At 32.7% G+C, this 10,214-nt stretch overlaps 1 protein-coding gene across 1 annotated transcript in view; it reads right to left on the bottom strand.

Moving 5' to 3' along the window:
• Nucleotides 1–10,214, bottom strand: part of LOC117176437 (cilia- and flagella-associated protein 69-like) — a 21,356-nt gene that overhangs the window by 5,085 nt on the left and 6,057 nt on the right. The window contains exons 5-7 of the mRNA XM_033366677.1: nt 9,866–10,047; nt 9,651–9,802; nt 1,164–1,368 (exon numbers count right to left, since the gene is read on the bottom strand). Of these exons, the coding sequence (XP_033222568.1) occupies nt 1,164–1,368; nt 9,651–9,802; nt 9,866–10,047 (539 nt within the window). The remainder of the gene's footprint in view (nt 1–1,163; nt 1,369–9,650; nt 9,803–9,865; nt 10,048–10,214) is intronic.

The raw sequence follows: 10,214 nt of genomic DNA, 5'->3' as shown, positions 1-10,214 counted from the left end.
GTAGCCATAACCTTACCAGCTGACTTTACGGTCCTTGCCTTCTTTGGAGCTGGTTCGCCTGTGGAAATCCACTGTTTGGATTGTTCCTTTGTCTCAGGAGTGCGCGCCATCTGTTGGTCATTCTAAGGACTTATTGAACTACCCTCGTAGTTGAATTTTTAACTAAAAACGATAATTTTTCAACAAAAGATGGAATAATTAAATTTTCAGTTAAAAAAAATTTTATCCAAAAATGGCACGAATTTTCAGTAAAGGAGTTCAATTTTTAACAAAACAGATGAATCTTAAAAAAAAGTTTTAACAAAGTATTTGAACTTTCAACTAAGCGGTTAAACTGTGCACCAAAAAGGTGACTCTTTCAACAAAATAGTTTTATTTTCATCAAATTAATTAAATTTTCAATGGAACGAGATGAATTCCGACCTAAAAATATAATGGTAAGCTTTTCAGCCAAAAATAGTTTGATTTTCTAATCGGGTTCCATTAACTCAGTTCGAATTTAAGCGAAAAAACGAGAAAAGCGGGAAGTTTCTTGAAGAAATGGAAAAAAGAATTTAAAAAGAGGGGAATAGAGATAAATTGGGAAAAGAATGTAAATAGTAATATATGAAAGTGATTTTCAAATTTCTTAAGACATATTGTAACTATTCCGCTTAATACGCTTCCTCGTGATAAATTTTAACAAAGTTTATCATCAGGAAACATACTAAACATTATCAATGTTCGTAAAGTTACTTCCACTGACCCCTTCTCCCACCCGCGAGCCCCTGGTCACCAAAAGTATTTCTTCGCGTGACCCCTAATCCCCTAAAACTGGTATCGTAGTTTATAGTCGGCCCCTTATATGTACACTTCAATTACCATACAATAATATTTTCTAGGGTTGCTTTGCACTGGCCTTTTTACTAAATTGGTACCCTCGAAATGCAAACATTCAGGGGCGCCTGAAAAGTTTCCAGTTGGAATGCATAATCTTGCGCAATATATCGGACGGAGTACTTGCGTACTGCGGCCATTGCGAGGCAAGAGTTGCAACCGTCTCTCGCCCTGCTCCCTAAGAAACTGCATGGGCCAGCAGGTCCAGGAATTACAAAACCGGATCCGCTTTTATGGGACCAAGAGTGTATATGTATAATATATAAATATGTACCAATAAACTTTACCGTTGGTCAAGCTTGAATTCTCCTTTTTTCTGATGAAAACATCTTTGCAGTAAACGCAAAACAAGCTTTATACTTTGATCACCATACATTTCTCGTAGGTACATTTTATTATTCATCACGTCTTGAATGCTTATCATAAGAAGAGTTAAGATTCTCTGATGTTGCATAGTGAGACTTTCAAAGTTTAAAATATGGTTCACAAGCTCTAAAGAAGATATTTTTTATTATTATTATACCATTAAGAAAGATCCCTTTCGGGGCAATCGTACCTCGTTTGGTTCAAGCTTCGTTATACTTATAGGGATCAAGGAATCTTTATGGTAAATTTATATAAGTAACCGATGTGTAGAAGGAAAAATTCTTAGATAATTCAAAAATTCACTCATTGCTTATTTAAAAAGCATACTCCTTCCTCGATATCGTCCTGATACGGGTCGCTGTCATTTCCCTAGCTTCACTTCCATACAATATTCTGAAAAATTCTTTCATATGGCCTTTAACTTTGTCGACATCCCATACCATTTCATCATAAAAATTTTTGATTCCGACTAACCCTACTGCTACTTTCTTTCCTAGTCTTAACTAGTCTCTTTACATTTCTGTTCTTAACCCTATTATCATTTTCTAGTCTAATTCTCTCGCCATTGATCAGACCTGAGATATTAAACTTTTGGAAATACGCTCCCAGGCGGGCCAAAAAATTAAGGATTTCCCAAAGACGTGTTCGAGATATGCCTAAGACGTCTTTTGGAACATGTCTTTCGGACATCTTAGGGATGCTCTTAAGACGTCTAATGACAGTACGAAAGATTTCCCGAGAGCGTCCTGTGTCTTTGAAACTTCTTTAGGACAATAGACGTTTTAGAGACATTGATTGGATTAACATTGGGCGTCCTAGGAACGTCCCAAGCACCCAGTGGGCACACAACTATGAAAATCCCAAGAATGTCCTTGGGACGTTCCTAAGACGTCCTATGTTAGGCCAATCAACGTCTCTAAGACGTCCAATATCCTAAAGATGACCTAAAGACGTCTTAAGGACATGGACGGTCTCGGGACATCTTTTGTACTGACATTAGACCTTTTAAGAGCATTCCTAGGTTGACCAAAACACACGTTATAAAAGACGGCTCTGGGACTTCCTTAATTTTTTGCCCACTGGGGACGTTCTTAGGATGTTTATGGTTTTGTGCCCACTGGGCTCTTCTCGTTAACAGCCACGCAGTTTTGATCATTCTACCAAACATCTCCATTCATTCTTTCTGCAACCTGGTTTTTGTAAATTCTCCATTTTGACTCCCGTGTACTTCGAATTTTTCAGAATCTCTCATAACCTTAGTTTTTTACACGTTTAAAACACGAAATATCTTTTTTTATCAAAAATGTTACAGTTAAATTTTCAGTTAAGAAATTTTGTTTTAACCCAAAAACAGTATGCAAAATGCATATAAATTCCTCTTACTTGCCTTCTGAATAAAAAAGCGCGCGCCAAGAGTTTCGTGAGGAAATATTGCAAAATCATGTATTGTTGACACTCTGTGACACAATAGATGAGCAATGAGTCAATAAGATAATTTTATTTTTTGGATGATTTTTTTGGATGTTTCCATATTGCGCTTCATATAAACACATGACGCTGATTTAGTGTCACCAGAACGTGAGATTTTTCGGCCCTCGCCACTTCAATGGTTTGTTAAAACGTCCAACTATTTTCTTGAAATACGTTCTGTTTGAGATAAAAATTAAGCTATACGATTTCTGGTTAAAAAATTATCTTCTTTAGTTGACAAATTCAACTATCTGTTTGAAAATTAATGTATTATTTGGAAATTCGTTTTTCTTTAAATTATTTTTTTAACTGAAAATGATACTATAGTATTCATGGGTAAAAATTCATCTATTATATGGAAAATTCGTTTTTTTGTGTTGCAAATTCATTTTTTTGAAATTTTGGCTTTTAGAAAACTAATTATTGGAAAATATCTTTCCATGCTCGAAAATACATTGTTTTAGTTGAAATCGAATTTATTTAGTTGAAATTTCGCCTTTTCAGTACAAAATTATGTGTTTGAAAATTCTTCGTTTTGTTTGAAAATTAATTTTTTTGGATAAAATGTAAATATTGGGTTAAAATTTCTTTTTTATTAGTTTTTTTATTTGCTGAAAATGTAAGAATTCCATTTTTTATTAAAAATGTATGTTTTTTAATTGAAAATTCAACTATAAGGTTAAAAATGTATATCTTTTTGATACAATATTATTGTTGTTCTTAGTGCAATCAATTCATTTTTTTTTAATTGAACTATTTCATAGTAATTTCGATTATCTTTTTGTTGTTCAAAAAAGATTTAAAAATTTTTTTATTTGACTGTGTCATTTTTGGTTAAGAATTTATATTTTTAGGTTGAAAATTCCTTTCTTTCGTCGAAAATTAAAATATTTTGTCGAAAATTAAATTTTTTATCTGAAAATGTAACAATTCTATTTTTGGTTAAATATTTATTTTATTATTTATGTTTTAATATTCAGTTTTAAAGACACTAACTTAAAATTTCTGATGAAATTTTATTGTTGTTATTGAAATTTCACCTTTTTTAGAAGAAAATTATTCTTCTTCGAAAATTTATCTATTTTGATTAAAAATTCATTTTCTTGCGTTGATAATTTATCTGTTTTGTTGAAAATTCGATTGTTTTTTGGTTAAAAGACAATTTATCTATTTAGTTAAAAATTCGTTTTTTTCTGGTTTTAAAATGATGAATTTTTGGTTTTCGGTAGAAAAGTATTGGTTGCGAAATTATATTATTTGTTTGCAAATTCAATTTTTTGATCGAAAATTTAAATATTTCATCATACTTGGTTTTCACCACTGCGCCAAATACACATGTGGATAATGTTATGCCTGAACCAAGTATGTGCATTAAACAAGTCTTTTTTTAAGCATAAGCTATTCAGTTTGTCCCCGTTATCATTGATTTTTGGATCTCCGTAATGACCTAGCACCCTGTCAGTACCTGCACTTTGTACACCAACCCAGCTGACAGTGGGCTGGAATAGGAATTTACTGTTCATAATCGCCCAAAGGTCGTATTTCTTAACCGATTCAAAAGTTTTTTTTTTAATGCTCAGAAATTAATTTTTAAGAGAATTGTGGTTTGCTTTTTTCAAATTTTTTTTTACAGAGCAACAATATATAAACAAATATAGTGACAAAATTGACCATTTTAGCTTTGTGAATCTTTATCTCAAGAAAAAATACAGATCGAAACTCACTATCAGCCGGAATTATTGCACATGCATTCATAAAACATAATTAATTTTAATAATATTGAACTTAATTATTATAAACAATTTTTATATACAAATTCTTCTTAGTGTTTTTTTATCATAGAAAAAATCGTTTATTTCACGCTAGTTGCTAATATTTTTCATAAGAGTCATAATTTGTAACAAAAAAATTAGCATGAGTTAACAACTATTGTTTTTATAAACATTTCTATAAACAAATTCTTTATAAACGTGTTTTTCTCATAGCTGAATTGATTTTTTTGAACAAAAGTGATTCAAAATTGTCTTTAAAGGCATTTATATACTTTAAGCTTTATCAAAAATAAACACTATAGATTGTTTATAACAATTTAGTTAAACAAGTCTCCTAATCGGCCGTTTCATCACAGAAAAAATGTTTTTTTCTTCAATAATTATTAGAGTGACATTTATTGCGATGACTAACCAACGAAATTAAATAAAGAGTAATTTATATGATTGTTATAAACAATTAAAAAAAAAAAGATTTATTTTTTTTACATGCAAAAAGGACGGTTTTCCACTGAAATTATCCGACAATAAACTAACAGTGATTCCAAAATTGGATATGGGACATTAAATAGTAATTTGCGTAATTGTTAATAACAATTTTAAAACAATGCGTGACAATCTGCGGTTGGTCGTGGAAAAAAAGTTATTTTTTGTTCAATCATTTTTGTGATAATCTTATTTGTGTTATTGAATCAATGAAAAAATTGATACTTATAATAATGAGATTATTATAAAAAACTTAAAATAAATAAATTACGATTCAGAACTCGAATCATTTTTAGATTCGAATTGTTCTATTAGTTCATCGAGTCCTTGATCAAGTTCAACTTCAACTTTTTCCCATTCAGGCTTCAAGGATGCAATGAAAAGATCTGAGGACTCAAGGAGTTTGTGAATTAGGTCGTGCATAGTATGCAATCGAGAGATTTTTCGTGTGTTGAACTGTCGAATGTTCTTGATATCCTTGTTCCTGGCTTCAGAAGCTCCTTCGGAATACATGCTATTTGGCAGCATGAAATTCTCCATAACTTTTTCCTCATGTAGTACTATTTTATGAACTGAAGAAGGCATGTAGTACCATGGATATAAGCTCACATACAGTTTTGCTGTCCTAAAAGCATACTCGTTGAAAAAGAGAGGAGGAATTTTTCTGCTACTAACTAACATTTGTAGTATGTTTCTAAACATTTTAATGAGTTCTTTATTTACTCCAGTTATTTCTGACACTTGATCAACATTCGAGAAAAACCTAAGAGCCGTATTACCACAATTAGAGTTGCCAGATCCTTGACTTGGTTGATCAATTATTAATCCCATTTTCTTTTGAAATTCGTTGCAAATTCTTTTCTTAGCTTCTTTCATCGTTTCTTTATCCTATTTCTTGCATATGCTCCATTTGCAGATTTGTAATCGATAAGCAATATGTAGTATACACTCCATCAACCTAATCCAGACATGCAAAGTAGAAAGACCAAATTCTAAGCTGGATACAATTTCTTTCTTCTGCTTTACACGCTCTAGATCATTCATTTGTGATGGGGTCGCTTTGCAAATGTAGCAAGCAGAAGATGATGGAGTATCAGTGAGAGCTGTACAAACTTTTCCATCCAACATAGTTAGCTTCATTTCTGTTGTCACTATATACACACCATTAGTCGTAGTAATTGTTGTGGGTCTAAGCTTCTGAAATTGTGTCTTAATATTTTTGATTTCCGATTTCGTGAAGTCCTTTGTTTTCTTTACATAATTAATCATGATAGGTATACAACGTTTTGGCGAGGGACTATGAGGATTAATCCAAATTGTTTCTCCCGTGTGCTTTACCCTCAACCATATTGGCACTTTGATGCTGTGAAAAAAGAATCATTGGTCAAATCGTTGTTATTAAACTTCTGATTGTATTTTGCATCAGTTGACAGTCCTTTGATGCCATATTTAATTTCAAAGTCCAAATAAGTGATCTTTAATCTATTCTCTGAAATTGGAAGGCATAAATTCGGATCTTTAAAAAGACGTTGAATAGTGTGATCAATAAGAGACTGAATCTCAACCATGGCTCCTTCTTCCGATATTCCAATAATTGAAGGATAACAATTTTTTTTAAACTCTAATACATTCACATATAAAGGATAAATGTCAGCCTTTCTTTCTTTGGCCTGTAAGTGAATAGTATTATATTGATACTTTGATAGTCTGACCTGTTGCAGTAAAGCTAAAGCTTCTTCTGAAGAGTATGGCACATATAATTCAAAGTCAGATTTACCTGAAATGTTTAAATTTTCATTATCGTTAGAATTCAAAAGAACGACTTTAGCATTTGCAATTTTTTTCTTCCACTCTTTCGTAAACTTCGCAGAAATGCATCCTGTATCTCAGCAGCCGTAAAACTCTCTTCACTGGACATTAATTTTCGTCTCTTTGTCGCAGCAGAAGCATCTTCGAATTTTGTATCAGAACTTTTTCTTCCTCCTTTTGATTTTATCCCAGAAAAAGTAACAACGAAGTCAGTTTTTAGCCACTTTTCGAAAAAGTAAAAAAGAAAAGGTAACAACGAAGTCAGTTTCTAGCCACTTTTCGAACCTCTTTTCAAACTGACTTTTTATACATAAACATTCTTTCCATTTTTTCTGAAATATAGGTAAAAATACAAATTCAAATGATTAGTTACTATTTCTAGATGCCCAGGATCAAGATTGTACTCAGTTTGCATGAAACTTAACAAACCTTGCACGTCAGTACTCTCATTGGCAATAAGAAAATCACAAAGGACCTTCTTACCTACCTTGAGAGTATCCATTTTTTATTAGAAATAATAATACAAACAATTGCAATGTCCAAACCTGCAGAAGATATTTAAAAATGACGCCAAAAGCAAATCATATAAAGATAATTTCAACGCAGCCTCTCTCAGTTATATAAACGAAAATTATGATTTCTCTTGCGAGAGCGTGTGCGAGAGATACCCGCCTAGCGGTGAACCTGGAACTGTACTTTTTAGTTGAGGGTCACTTGTTCTTCATTTGTTTTTCATGAAGTTACGTACAAAACAAATGAAAGATAAGTGACTTGTGAATACGCAAGCACAGCGTTATTGCACCTTATTTTCACTTGTTCCTCATTTATTTTTCAGGAAGTTGCATACAACAAATGAAAGATAGGTGACTTCTAAAAACGCAAGTACAGAATGTTAAAAAAATAAATCATAGTTTTGTTAAAAAAATGGTTTATAACAATCACATAAATTATTCTTTATTTAATTTCGTTGGTTAGTCACTGCAATAAATGTCACTTTAATAATCATTGAAGAAAAAAACATTTTTTTCTACGAAGAAACGGCCGATTAGGAGACTTGTTCAACTAAATTGTTATAAACAATCTATATTGTTTATGTTTGATAAAGCTTAAAGTATATAAATGGCTTTAAAGACAATTGTGAATCACTTTTGTTTAGAAAAATCAATTCAGCTATGAGAAAAACTCGTTTATAAAGAATTTCTTTATAGAAATTGTTTATAATAATTAAGTTAAATATTATTAAAATTCATTATGTTCTATGAATGCATGTGCAATAATTCCGGCTGATAGTGAGTTTCTATCTCTATTTTTTCTTGAGATAAAAATTCACAAAGCTAAAATGGTCAATTTTGTCACTATATTTGTTTATATATTGTTGCTCTGTAAAAAAAATTTGAAAAAAGCAAACCACAATTCTCTTAAAAATTAATTGCTGAGCATTTCTAAAAAAAACTTTTAAATGGGTTAAGAAATACGACCTGTGGGCGATTATGAACAGTAAATTCCTATTCTAGACCACTGTGCAGCTACTCACATATTCGAGTAGAATGGATCTTTTCCCAGTATCACAAGTCTTCTGATTCCTACCTTCATTCTAACCAACAACAATCTGAGAGATACTCTACCATGTAACTCATAATCTACTCCTGACCATAGTTCGAGTCCCTTTTCTATTCTTTTTAACATCACATCTTTGTTTCAGGTTCACATACAATGTGTAAATTCCGTTTGTATCCCGCAATTCCATTGCCTTAAGTGCATTTAAGCCTCTAGGATTCGTGAAAATAATATAATGTGTGATGTGAAAAGTCAGTTCATCATGAGGTGATGTGTCGCTACAGCAAAGTCAATTGAGTGAGCCGATTGCACAACGGCCTTAGCGCGTGGATTCAGCCAGCCTAGTAGGCAAGAGAGGGGGTAACGCTGGGCTACGAATCGAGTTAATTGGTCAAATAATTTTGAAACTGCCGTCATGTCCAATCAACTCGGTCCGTAGCAACGCGTTACCCTCTCTCTTGCCTACTAGGTAGCCTGAGCCCGAACATTAAGGTCATTGTGCAATCCGTGCGCTCAATTATACTCTACTTTCACAACTGTGCCAAATATACATGTGGATGATTTTATGTCTGGACCAATATTTGCATTAAACACGTGTTTTTTTCAGCATAAGCTAATCAATTTGTCCCCATTTTCATTGATTTTTGGATCTCCGAAATGACCAAGTACCCTGGCAATACCTGCACGTTGTGAACTAATCCAGCTGCTCAAAAATCCGAGCAGAATGATTCTTTCCCCAGTGTCACAAGTCTTCTGATTTCCACTTTCATTTTAACCCGCTACAATCTGGAAGATGCACTACCATGTGATTCCTAATCTACTCTTGATCATAGTTCGAGTCCCTTTTCTATATATTTTTAACATCACATCTTCGTTTCAGGTTTACATACATTATCTAACTTTCTTTTGTATCCCGCAATTCCTTCTCCTTAAAAGCATTCACACCTCTAGCATTCCAAACACCCAGTCTCCATTTATCGCAGGAAACTTTTTTCGGACCATTTCTTTCGTCAACCAAAGTGCCAATCCAATCCGAAGCTGCGTTATTGTTCACATTGTTTGTTTTAAAAGTATACAACGAACCACCAACTTGATGTGAGAAATGTTTTTCGTGAATTTAAAATCATGTCTAGTATGATAAATTAGTTTATCATGAGGTGGTATGTCCAGTTATAACAACAGTCCCAACAGACTTCGGTTATTCAAAGAGAACTATGGGAATTAAGCCAGAACCAAAATGTACGGTTTGTGCTGTATACATTATTGAAATTAATTTCATAATATACTTAAATTTCAAAGAATTAAAATAATCTTTACTTGTTAGAGAGACAACTACTCCATGCTCGCAAAAAGCGTCCAATATCATTTTACACTTTATTGTAATGATAGAGCAAATAGTCTTCACCAAATTCATAATTATGGTAGAATCAAATTCATCTGTCATACCCCACTCAAGCATCATTATCAATCTGCGGAAGGATTTGTTAAAGAATATTATTTTTCTCGAGGTATTTTGAATCAAAAATATATACCTCAGTGACCCGTTTTTCTTTAGAAATTCAGCGGGCATTTTTGGTACAAGAATGGTTAATGTACTCATTGCATATTGGGCTAAATACCAGAACTGTGAAGTACTCCAGGGTACAGTAAAGTCTTGAATTTCAGGATTGATGAGCTGTAGAACTGCTGGCATTACGAGCCTGCTGATCATTATCTAAACGAAAGATAAGTTCTTAGGAAAACAGTGTTTTCAAAGCTTTGCTTTATTATATACTAGGTAGTCTGATAAGTCCCTGAAAAATGAAACACGGAGACGTTTTTTTGTCCAAAGTCGGTTTTATTTTTCAACATACTCTCCTTTTAGGTCGATACAGCGAGTCC

Source organism: Belonocnema kinseyi, chromosome 7, assembly GCF_010883055.1.
Source record: "Belonocnema kinseyi isolate 2016_QV_RU_SX_M_011 chromosome 7, B_treatae_v1, whole genome shotgun sequence".
NCBI lineage: Eukaryota > Metazoa > Arthropoda > Insecta > Hymenoptera > Cynipidae > Belonocnema > Belonocnema kinseyi.
This window is presented reverse-complemented; position numbering and strand designations above follow the sequence as displayed.